The 11,353-nt window shown below is 45.7% G+C and overlaps 1 protein-coding gene across 1 annotated transcript in view; it reads left to right on the top strand.

Moving 5' to 3' along the window:
• The first annotated feature begins 4,051 nt into the window (after window positions 1-4,051).
• Window positions 4,052-11,353, top strand: part of LOC104993704 (stimulated by retinoic acid gene 6 protein homolog) — a 43,272-nt gene continuing 35,970 nt past the window's right edge. Inside the window, exon 1 of the mRNA XM_010847069.1 lies at window positions 4,052-4,167. Coding sequence (XP_010845371.1) covers window positions 4,148-4,167 — 20 coding nt within the window. The 5' untranslated portion in view covers window positions 4,052-4,147. The remainder of the gene's footprint in view (window positions 4,168-11,353) is intronic.

Genomic DNA, 11,353 nt, shown 5'->3' with positions numbered 1-11,353 from the left:
CAATACTTTGGCCACCTCATGCGAAGAGTTGACTCATTGGAAAAGACTCTGATGCTGGGAGGGATTGGGGGCAGGAGGAGAAGGGGACGACAGAGGATGAGATGGCTGGATGGCATCACTGACTTGATGGACGTGAGTCTGAGTGCACTCCGGGAGTTGGTGATGGACAGGGAAGCCTGGCGTGCTGCGATTCATGGGGTCTCAAAAAGTTGGACACGACTGAGCGACTGAACTGACTGAACTGACTGACTTTAATGTGGTTGATAATTTTAATCACATCCTGCAAAGCATTGTTAAATTCAGGTGACTTTTTTCAGCTAGCCAGTATTTCTCTATGGATGACACAGTGCATAGATTCATATTCAGAATTGACCTGAGACGTGAAACCAGAAAGTCATCTGGTCATGGCAGCTACTTCATCTGTGCATATAACAACACAAAATGACCAATCCAGTTTTCCTGATATGTAATCATCCAAATAATGCTCAAAATTCTCCAAGCCAGGCTTCAACAGTACATGAACCGTGAACTTCCAGATGTTCAAGCTGGTTTTAGAAAAGACAGAAGAACCAGAGATCAAATTGTCAACTTCTGTTGGATCATCAAAAAAGCAAGAGAGTTCCAGAAAAACATCTACTTATGCTTTATTGACTATGCCAAAGCCTTTGACTGTGTGGATCACCACAAACTGTGAAAAAACTGGGAATACCAGACCACCTGACCTGCCTCTTGAGAAATCTGTATGCAGATCAGGAAGCAACCATTAGAACTGGACATGGAACAACAGACTGTTTCCAAATAGGAAAAGGAGTATGTCAAGGCTGTATATTGTCACCCTGCTTATTTAACTTATATGCAGAGTATATCATGAGAAACGCTGGGCTGGATGATTGCTGGGAGAAATATCCATAACCTCAGATATGTAGATGACACCCCCTTATGGCAGAAAGCGAAGAAGTACTAAAGAGCCTCTTGATGAAAGTGAAAGAGGAGAGTGAAAAAGTTGGCTTAAAGCTCAACATTAAGAAAACTAAGATCATGGCATCTGGTCCCATCACCTCATGGCAAATAGATGGAGAAATAGTGAAAACAGTGACAGACTTTAGTTTTGGGGGCTCCAAAATCACTGCAGATGGTGACTGCCACCATAAAATTAAAAGACACTTGTTCCTTGGAAGAAAAGTTATGACCAACCTAGACAGCATATTAAAAAGCAGAGACATTACTTTGCTGACAAAGGTGCATCTAGTCAAGGCTATGGTTTTTCCAGTAGTCATGTATGGATGTGAGAGTTGGACTATAAAGAAACCTCAGTGCTGAAGAATTGATGCTTTTGAACTGCGGTGTTGGAGAAGACTCTTGAGAGTCCTTTGGACTGCAAGGTGATCCAACCAGTCAATCCTAAAGGAAATCAGTCCTGAATATTCATTGGAAGGACTCATGCTGAAGCTGAAACTCCAATACTTTGGCCACCTGATGTGAAGTACTGACTCATTGGGAAAGACTCTGATCCTGGGAAAGATTGAAGGTGGGAGGAGAAGGGGACGACAGAGGATGAGATGGTTGGATGGCATCACGGACTCAATGGACATGAGTCTGAGTAAACTCCAGCAGTTGGTGATGGACAGGGAGGTCTGGCGTGCTGCAGTCCATGGGGTTGCAAAGAGTCAGACATGACTGAGTAACTGAACTGAACTGAATCACTCAAAGACTTGAATAGTTCTGCAGCTGTGGTGTTGGTCAGCAACAGAAGTGCACATAATATAGCCTCAAGCACACCCTCAAAACAAGCACTGTTGCCTTGATGTCAACATTGGTAGACTCGTCAGTGTCAGTACTGTATGCCACAGTAACTCATTAATCCTTTCTAACAATTGAGCCTCAACATCCCCTGCTGTTTCATCAATTCATCTAGTTATGGTGCCAGTTGTGAAAGAGGAACATGTGCCACCATTTGAACTGAAGCCTCTCCTAAAAGTTCATGACAAATGTCCTTAGCAGCAGGCATGATGAACTTTTTAGCAAGAGTAAAGTGCTTCTTAGCTTTACCAATGAGGTTAGCCACTAAGAATCATGCTCTCAGTGCAGACACATTGGACGAAGTGATCGCCTTCAATAATTGTTTCTGTTCTTCATGTTCATGGTTTTTTTTTTTTTTCTTTTAAAAGACTCCAAAGTCTTGTCTTTTAATGCAGGGTGCTTGGTCTCCATGTGGAATAGTTTTGAAGGTTTCAGGGCTTTATTGTATAGCCAGTCACCACATATTATACAAAGCAGGGTTGGAGAATGTGAATCACCTGTTGCAACAAACCCATAATTTAAGTTGGACTCGGTATTTTCTATTAAATACAGTTTTCTTTTTGTTTGCAGTCTTAGAGGCTTCTGCTGTCTCATCATTAGGTTTTTCCCCAAGCTCTCTAGCAACATTTGTTTTTTCCTCATTTTGGCTAGGGTTAGCTTGCAGGCTTCGGAGAAGGCAATGGAAACCCACTCCAGAACTCTTGCCTGGAAAATCCCATGGACGGAGGAGCCTGGTAGGTTGCAGTCCATGGGGTCATGAACAGTCGGACACGACTGAGCGGCTTCACTTTCACTTTTCACTTTCATGCATTGGAGAAGGAAATGGCAACCCACTCCAGTGTTCTTGCCTGGAGAATCCCGGGGATGGGGAGCCTGGTGAGCTCCCATCTATGGGGTCTCACAGAGTCGGACACGACTGAAGCGACTTAGCAGCAGCAGCTTGCAGGCTTACCAAAACTGTGACTGAGACAAGTGTTCAGTGCAGGAAAGAGGCATGGATGGGAGTGGTAAATAGAATAATGAGTGGGCCATGCACAAACTAAAATAAGTTGGATTATTGCCACTGTCTGATGTTTTGATATGAGTCTGCAAGCAATTGATTTATTATGGTCTCTGTGCAGTCAAGCCTGTCTAATGATAATCTGTATTTGCAGCCACTCCCTAGTGCTAGCATTACCACCTCAGCTCCACCTCAGATCACTAGGTATTCAGGTCTCACAAGGAGTGCACAACCTAGATCCCTCACATGTCCAGTTCACAGTAGGGTTTGCACTACTATGAGAATCAGATGCCACTGCTCATCTGACAGGAGATGGAGCTCAGGCAGTAATGCCGGTGATGGGGAGTGCCTGTAAATACAGGTGAAGCTTTGCTTGCTTGCCTGGTGCTCACCTCCTGCTGTGTGGCCGGGGTCCTAACAGGCCATGGCCCAGTACCGGTCTGTGACTCAGGCATTGGGGACCCCTGGTATAGAGGACAGTTTCCTCTACATGGTGATTTAGGGACCTAGGCTCCTTCCCTCCCATTCCTTTCAGGCCTTTGAATCCTAAACCAGCAGATGGGGAAGGAGAGGGTAGAAAGACACACTTGCTTCTTAACTGTCTTAGCCCAGAAGTAATGCACATCACTTCTCACAGTCCACTGGTAGCCTTGGTCCCGTGTTTGTTCCTAGATGCTGGGTGGGCTGGGAAATATGCCCCTGGGTTGGGAAGGTCCTTGCCAGCAGCAGCTTCACTTTATGGCAAGGGAGTAGGAATTCCTGGTGGACAGCTAGCCCTGGTTCTGCTACAGGAGTAGGGTTCTGTTTTGAATTTGTCTCTAGCCCCTCCTCCCAGCAAATGGTCTTGTTTCTAGAGAGAATCTTGAAGGCAGTGGTCCTAATTTCCTAGTTTATTGCCTTGAGGCAGAGTAGGCAGAGTCCTACTTTATTGCCTGTAATAATTTTTACAGCTAGCTAAAGAGGCCTCAGCTGCTGAACAAAGCCTCAGTATCTCAAGGATCCAGTGCCCACAGCCAGCAGGTACTAAAAAAGATTGCAGGAGTCTCAGAAAGAGAAAATAGGAAGGAAGTTCCTGATTTTGAATGAGAAAGCATGGGAAGGGTGGAAGAGCCAAAGAATAGCCAGTAGTGTTCCCAAACAAGGAAGGAGGCCACCACATACTGTCATTTCTCTGGTAAATATTTGACTATATGTTTGTTTTTCTCCGAGGAATTTTGGATGATGTGACATAAACTGGGCAGAACATCAGAATATCAGAAGCACTCAACAAGAGGCCAGAGAAGCCCAAAGAACAATTCAGAGAAGCAGACTGCTCACCAGGGTGGCAAGCAGTGCTTTTCCACCAAGATGTTTCCTCCAAATGCAAGGTGAGTTATCAGGGCCCAGCTTGAGACAAGTCATGCTGGACAATAGAGTTTTCCTGGCAACTGTCTTCTTTTTTAATTAAAAAAGTAATTTTTTACTTTTGTACAGTTGAAGTACAGTTGATGTACAACATTAATTATAGTTGCACAGTGTAGTGATTTATAATTTTTAAAGGTTATACTCTATTTATAGTTATAGAATACAGACTATATTCCATGTGAAAGTGAAGTCGCTCAGTCGTATCTGACTCTTTGTGACCCCATGGACTGTAGGCTACCAGGCTCCTCCGTCCATGGGCTTTTCCAGGCAAGAGTACTGGAGTGGGGTGCCATCGCCTTCTCCGGGGGATCTTCCTGACCCAGGGCTCCAACCCAGGTCTCCTGCATTGCAGGCAGACGCTTTACTGTCTGAACTAGTAGGGAAGCCCTATATTCCCTATATTGTACAATATATCCTTGTAGTTTATTTTATGCATAATAGTTTGTACCTCTTAATTTCCTACCCCTGTTTTGCCTCTCTCCCCTTCCTTCTTGCCACTGCGTGCATGCAGGCGTCAAGTCATTTCAGTCGTGTCTGACTCTTTGCAACCCTATGGACCATAGCCAGCTAGGCTCCTCTGTCTGTGGGATTCTCTAGGGAAGAATAACAGAGTGGGCTGCCACGCCCTTCTCCAGGGGATCTCCTCCACCCAGGATCAAAGCCACATCTTTTACGTCTCCTGCATTGGCAGACAGGTTCTTTATGACTGGTGCCACCTGTGAAGCCCTCCCTCTCACCACTGGTAACCACTAATTTGTTCTCTATATCTATGGGTCTGGCTTTTTGTTGCTGTTGTTGTTATATTAACTAGTTTGTTGTATTTTTTAGATTCTACGTATACAGGATATCAACTGATATTTGTCTTTCTCTGTCTGACTTATTTCACTTAGCATAACTTCCAAGTCCATCCATATTGTTGCAAATGGCAAACATTTTGTCCTTTTTGTGGCTGAACAGGATATCTTCTTTATCCATTCATCTGATGATGGACACTTGAGTTGCTTCCATGTCTTGGCTGTTGTGAATAGCACTGCTACAAACATTGTGGTGCATGTATCTTTTCAACTTAGTGTGTTTGTTGTTTTCAGATATGTAGCCAAAAGTGAAATTGCTAGGTCAATATGGTAGTCTGTTTTTAGTTTTTTGAGAAACCTGGTGACTGTCTTTGTTATTGGTGATTCATGGAACTGGGAAGAAGGCGTGGTTTATGTAATTTGGCAGGGGGCACTGAGCAGAGAACCACAGGTAGGTTCTTGGGTCAGTGAACAGATTTCAGTTTGTCTTCATTCTGAAGTTACAGAATGGGAAGATCCCAGAGGATCTGGGTTTGGAACCTGGCTCTGTAGTTTCTAGTAGATCTTAAAGCCTCAGTTTCCTCATCTATTAATCAGTTTCCTCACTTATTAACCCCTGTCCTAACCCATAGCTTTGTGAAGATCATATGAAAAAATAATATGAAAGGCATTTGAGAGCTGTAAAGTCATGTCTAGACGTTATGAATTAAGAATTCTCACTCAAACATTTAAACTTAAACATTTCATCTTCAGTTCAGTTCAGTCTCTCAGTCGTGGCCAACTCTTTGCGACCTCATGAATTGCAGCACGACAGGCCTCCCTGTCCATCACCAACTCCCGGAGTTCACCCAAACTCATGTCCATCGAGTCGGTGATGCCATCCAGCCATCTCATCCTCTGTCGTCCTCTTCTCCTCCTGCCCCCGATCCCTCCCAGCGCCAGGGTCTTTTCCAATGAGTCAACTCTTCACATGAGGTGGCCAAAGTACTGGAGTTTCAGCTTTAGCATCATTTCTTCCAAAGAAATCCCAGGGCTGATCTCCTTTAGAATGGACTGGTTTGATCTCCTTGCAGTCCAAGGGACTCTCAAGAGTCTTCTCCAACACCACAGTTCAAAAGCATCAAACATTTCATCTTAAATGATTCTAAAACTAAAAAGACTACTCAAAAAGTAGAACCATTGCTTCCTGGTATCAGGGGATTCTCCGTTTAGATTGTTGCAAGATGTTATTGTGGGGAAGGAAAAAATAATATTTCCTCTATCCTTCTAGGTTCTTGACAAAGATACTCCTATAATAAAAAAAGATTAACAGGAGATAAACAAAAATTTAATAACATGTATACCTTCTGTATGGGCTCCCCAGGTAGTGCTAGTTGTAAAGAACCTGACAGCCGATGCAGGAGATGTAAAAGGCACAAGTTTGATTACTGGGTTGGGAAGATCTCCTGGAGGAGGGCATGGTAACCCACTCCAGGATTCTTGCCTGGAGAATCCCATGGACAGAGGAGCCCGGCAGGCTAGAGTCCCTGGAGTCGCACAGAGTTGGACATGACTGGAGCAACTTAGCACACGTGCACGTGTACACCTCCTGAATACGTGGGAGATACCTAGGAAAACTGAGTTAACTCTCCCAAATGACTGAAGTTGTCACCCTAAATACCATCTTCAGCTAAAGACAAAAAAAGATGTTAGGGTGAGGAGTCAGTTATTAGGAAAAGCACAGTAAACAAGGGTAAGGTTATGAAAGAAATAAAAATGAATGGTGCTTTTTAGGACAGTTAGGAATGGAAGGGAGCAAAAAAAAAGGGGGGGCCTTTGTCTTCTTCAATCACCCATTTTTCGCATGGTAACTCTGCTTGAACTTGCCAAACATGGGTGAAAACACTTCCATACACTCTCTCCAAAAAGGGGGTAGCTACCAGATGCAGACCATTCTTCTCTGAACAGTAAGCTCCAATTGAAGGGGTAAGGTCAAGGCAAAGGAGAATAAACAGAGATCTGGACACCCAGAGGAGGAAACAGGGAGGCCCTGGGAGGAGATGGAACAAAGAACCAGGCCAGAGATGAAAGGCCAGTCAATAGCTCATCTTAAAGTTATCACGTGTGTTTGAGTCCCACCAAGAACAAGTGATAGTCTCCCTCTGACTGGTGTTCTCTGAGGATCCAGTGAGACCTTGGTGATGAGGGTTCTTTATAAACTGTAAAGCTCTGTTATTTACTACAGTGCCCTGCTCAAGACAGGAAAATTCTTGCAGTCCTTCTGCCCTGGGAAAGAGCTCTGTTCCCAACTTGGCTGAGCCGATTCTGTCTCTCTGAGTCAGTTGACCAGCTGGTTAAACAGTGGAGCCAAGACACCCAGCCAGGAGTCCAGCTCCTTGGTTCTGTGGCTCCTGTGTCTCTTGATAATGTCAGACCCCACATCCAGGAGGGACCCCAGGGTCTGCTGGGGGCCAGGCTGCTGCCTGGAATACTCCACTCCCACCTCATGAAACAGCATCTGTGGCAGGTATTCGTAGGGAAGGTGGAAGCAGGCCTGAGGCCTAGCAAGCATGGTACTTCTCAGTTAACAAATCACCATTCCTATCGGTTCTCTAAGGATCTAGGAAAGTGCTGGCATCCCATCCATTCTACAGATAAAGCAACCAAGGATTCAGCAGGAGAAATGATTCACCCCAGCTCACGAGGTTTGTAACTCCAAATCCCAGGCTTTTCCTCTGGGTAGATCTGAGGACTCACACGTGCATGAAAACAGCCCATAGTCACCTTCTGATGGAGGTTACCAACCAGAGCTGATCGTCCCCAGCTGTACATGCATGAGTGTTCAGTCACTTCAGTCGTGTCTCACTATTTGCTACCCCATGGACTGTAGCCCGTCAGGCTCCTCTGTCCATGGGATTCTCTAGGCAAGAAGACAGGAGTGGGTTGCCATGCCCTCCTCCAAGGGATCTTCCTGACCCAGGAATCGAACCCAAATCTCTTGCATCTCCTGCATTGCAGGCAGATTCTTTACCTACTAAGTCACCTGGGAAGCCTCATCCTAGCTGTACAGCAAGGTCCAGATGAGTAGTCCAGGGAGTAGTCATGGCAAAGGAGAAAAAAACCGATTTGGACACACAGAGAAGACAGACAGCGGCCCTGGGGAAAAAATGGAATCAAAACAGGATATCAGTGTGTCTCTCATTGTAGAACTTCTCCTGATTCTCAGAGAGTCACTGAGAGCAATAGATAGGGACAGAGCAGCAAGCAATGGAGAGAGAAACAGACAGAAGGGCACATGGGACTGACTTTCTGGGGAAGCTGTCAGAGGCAAGCCTGAGGGGGATGCAGACTCTGCCGCTCACTGGCTGGGAAGCCTGGATGTGTTTCCTTACCTTCTGCTGCTTCCGTTTTCTCATAGGTGAAATGGGGTGATGATAGTACCTCTCACAGGGCTATCATGAAGCTCAAATTAGTTAATAAAAGCATATCCTTGAGGGATAGCTTGACATACTGTAGGCCCTTGAGAAACGTTAACTTTCCATCTATCCATTTAGGAAGTATTAGTGGGCACCAGGGTTTCCCTGGTGGCTCAGATAGTAAAGAATCTGCCTGCAACTTGGGGGACCTGGGTTTGATCCCTTGGCTGGGTTTGATCCCCTGGAAGAAGGCATGGCAACCCATTCCAGTATTCTTGCCTGGAGAATCCCATGGAAAGAGGAGCCTGGTGGGCTACAGTCCATGCGGTTGAAAAGAGTCGGACACGACTGAATGACTAAGAATAGTGGGCACCTGTCATTGCCACATGCTGGGTCAGGAGCAAGCACATGAGAAGAATGAGGAAGGTCCCTGCCCCTAGGGAGCACCTCCTCTAGTGGGGGACACAGATGTATGAAGACTTTTCCACAAAGTGGGCTCCCTGCTGTGATTGTGGACTGAGTCCCACGCAGTCCAACTATCTCAGTTCACAAGTAACCAAACTGAGACCCTGGGCTCATCTGAGACTAGGAAGCCACTGCACTTTTAGGAGCAGGGCTGGGGGGGCTCAAAGTGGTATTTCCTGGCCAGGTGCCTTTGCATGAGGGCCTCAGAGGAGGCTGGTGGCTCTGGAGGACAGAGGGGCCATTCTGGGCAAGATTGCTGTGTTCTTCCCGCCCTGCTCCCCACAACCTGTAGCGTGGAGCGGGACATTGATCACGGGGCCAGGTGTGCAGAGCACTCAGGCTACTGGTTAACCAGGTGAAGGACTTCAGTCCACTGTGTGATCAGGAACCCAGGGCAGGGGAGTTCCAGACAATCCCTCACCTAGCAGGCGGCCAGGGACACCAGGTCAGCTCCCCATGGACATGCACTGGATTGGAGCTGAGGGGGCACTCAGTCTGGAGAGGGCGGACCCCAGATGCTCTGAGGACAGAGGAGCAGATGGGGTCTGGCATATGAGGAGGTAGAAACAGCCAGTGAGAGTCCCTCTCCAACCCAAGAAAGAAAACTTTTCTTTGGTCCAAAAGCAAGGAATTGTACTGATAGAATAGATTATCACGCACAATTTACAAATAACAAATATACAATGATCTTTCTTTCAAACTGCACAGACCCAATTAAATCTCACAGAATGCTTTCATTGATTTTTGCCAGAACTCTTGTATATGTAGTCAACCTGCCATTGACCCATGAGTTTATTTCCGACATGAGTGTTGGTTGATATATTTATTGACATTAATGAGTAAGACAAATGTGCAACAGTGGAAACAAGGTGTGAGTCAGAATTTCATTTTCCAGAAACTCTTTTTTGGATGAATGAGATAAGAATTTTAAATTCTAGAAGAATATTTCCTTTTTTTTTTTTTTGCTCTTCATAATGTAATGGCTACAAACATGTTTAAAGTTAATCTGCCTTGTTAACATTTTCTCTGTCACTTTCTAGACAGTCTCAGAACATAAATCAGAGCCTGATTTGTAGTGCTCCCCCATCTCCCTGGTGTAAGTACTCCCAGCCTGGCTGATTTCAAGCTAATGATGTGATGTCGCTGAATGGAGGTGTGAAGGGAGGCACGAGAGTAGCACAATCCATAACATAGAGTTTTCATCCTGCACATATAACAGATGTAGATAACCTCCAGAGATAAATCACAGCAAAAGGTAGCAAAGTAATTAGGAGGTGATGGGTTTTCAGGCTTTACTACTTTCCTTTTTAATAATTTATTTAATTATGCATTTGTATATTTTAATTTTTACCAATGGTGGTGTTTACAAACTAGCTTGCAAAATTCCTGATAATGTGACAGTCCTAAGCTGATACAAGCCAGCTTGAGCATACTATCACATCTGCCTCCAGCTCCAGGCAGGACTAGGAGGAGACTGTGTGTTAGGGGATTGAAGGGATTCACAGAGGTGGGGCTGGACTGACCCCAGAGACCCTGGCACACAGGCCGCCTCATTGCTGGAGGCATCACATGGACAGGCATGCTCATGCACACACATGCACACACACACACAAACACACTGCACACACCTCTTCCTCCTTCTCAACCCTTCTCTGCTCTCAGCAGTGGGAACCAGTTCCCTTTTTTCTGCCCCCAGGATGGCCGGTGCCACTCTCACAGAGCACCTTGAGCTGGACTTGAAATAACCTGGGCTTTGTGACGTTTTCTGCTCACTGGCCTTCTTTGGGCCTCAACTTCCTGAGGGAAGTTCCCATGGAATTTAACAAACATGCCCTAATCCTGTCTGTGCCAGGTGCTGGGCTGGATTTAGGATCAGAGATGAGTCAGCCGCAGCCCAGAAGGTCAGCGAACTCTCGGAGCTCTGAGGAGCCACGTGAGCTAGCAGCGGGGGCTGGGAGGATGGTGTCATACTGCGGTGCCTGGCTCCCAGCCTCGCCTCCTCCTGGGCCAGTTAGGAAACCTCTCCTGGCTCCAGTTCCTCATTTTGAAAAGGAGTTATTACAATCTGCTTAATGGTATGGACCTAACAGAAGGAGAAGATATTATGAAGAGATGGCAAGAATACACAGAAGAACTGTACAAAAAAGATCTTCATGACCCAGATAATCACGATGGTGTGATCACTCACCTAGAGCCAGACATCCTGGAATGTGAAGTCAAGTGGGCCTTAGAAAGCATCACTACGAACCAAGCTAGTGGAGGTGATGGAATTCCAGTTGAGCTATTCCAAATCCTGAAAGATGATGCTGTGAAAGTGCTGCACTCAATATGCCAGCAAATTTGGAAAACTCAGCAGTGGCCACAGCAATAGAAAAGGTCAGTTTTCATTCCAATCCCAAAGAAAGGCAATTCCAAAGAATGCTCAAACTACCGCACAATTGCACTCATCACACACGCTAGTAAAGTAATGCTCAAAATTCTCCAAGCCAGGCTTC

The sequence above is a fragment of the Bison bison genome, unplaced genomic scaffold (assembly GCF_000754665.1).
Source record: "Bison bison bison isolate TAMUID 2011002044 unplaced genomic scaffold, Bison_UMD1.0 scf7180017864243, whole genome shotgun sequence".
NCBI lineage: Eukaryota > Metazoa > Chordata > Mammalia > Artiodactyla > Bovidae > Bison > Bison bison.
The sequence above is the reverse complement of the archived record's forward strand: the minus strand, read 5'-3'. Positions and strand labels throughout refer to the sequence as shown.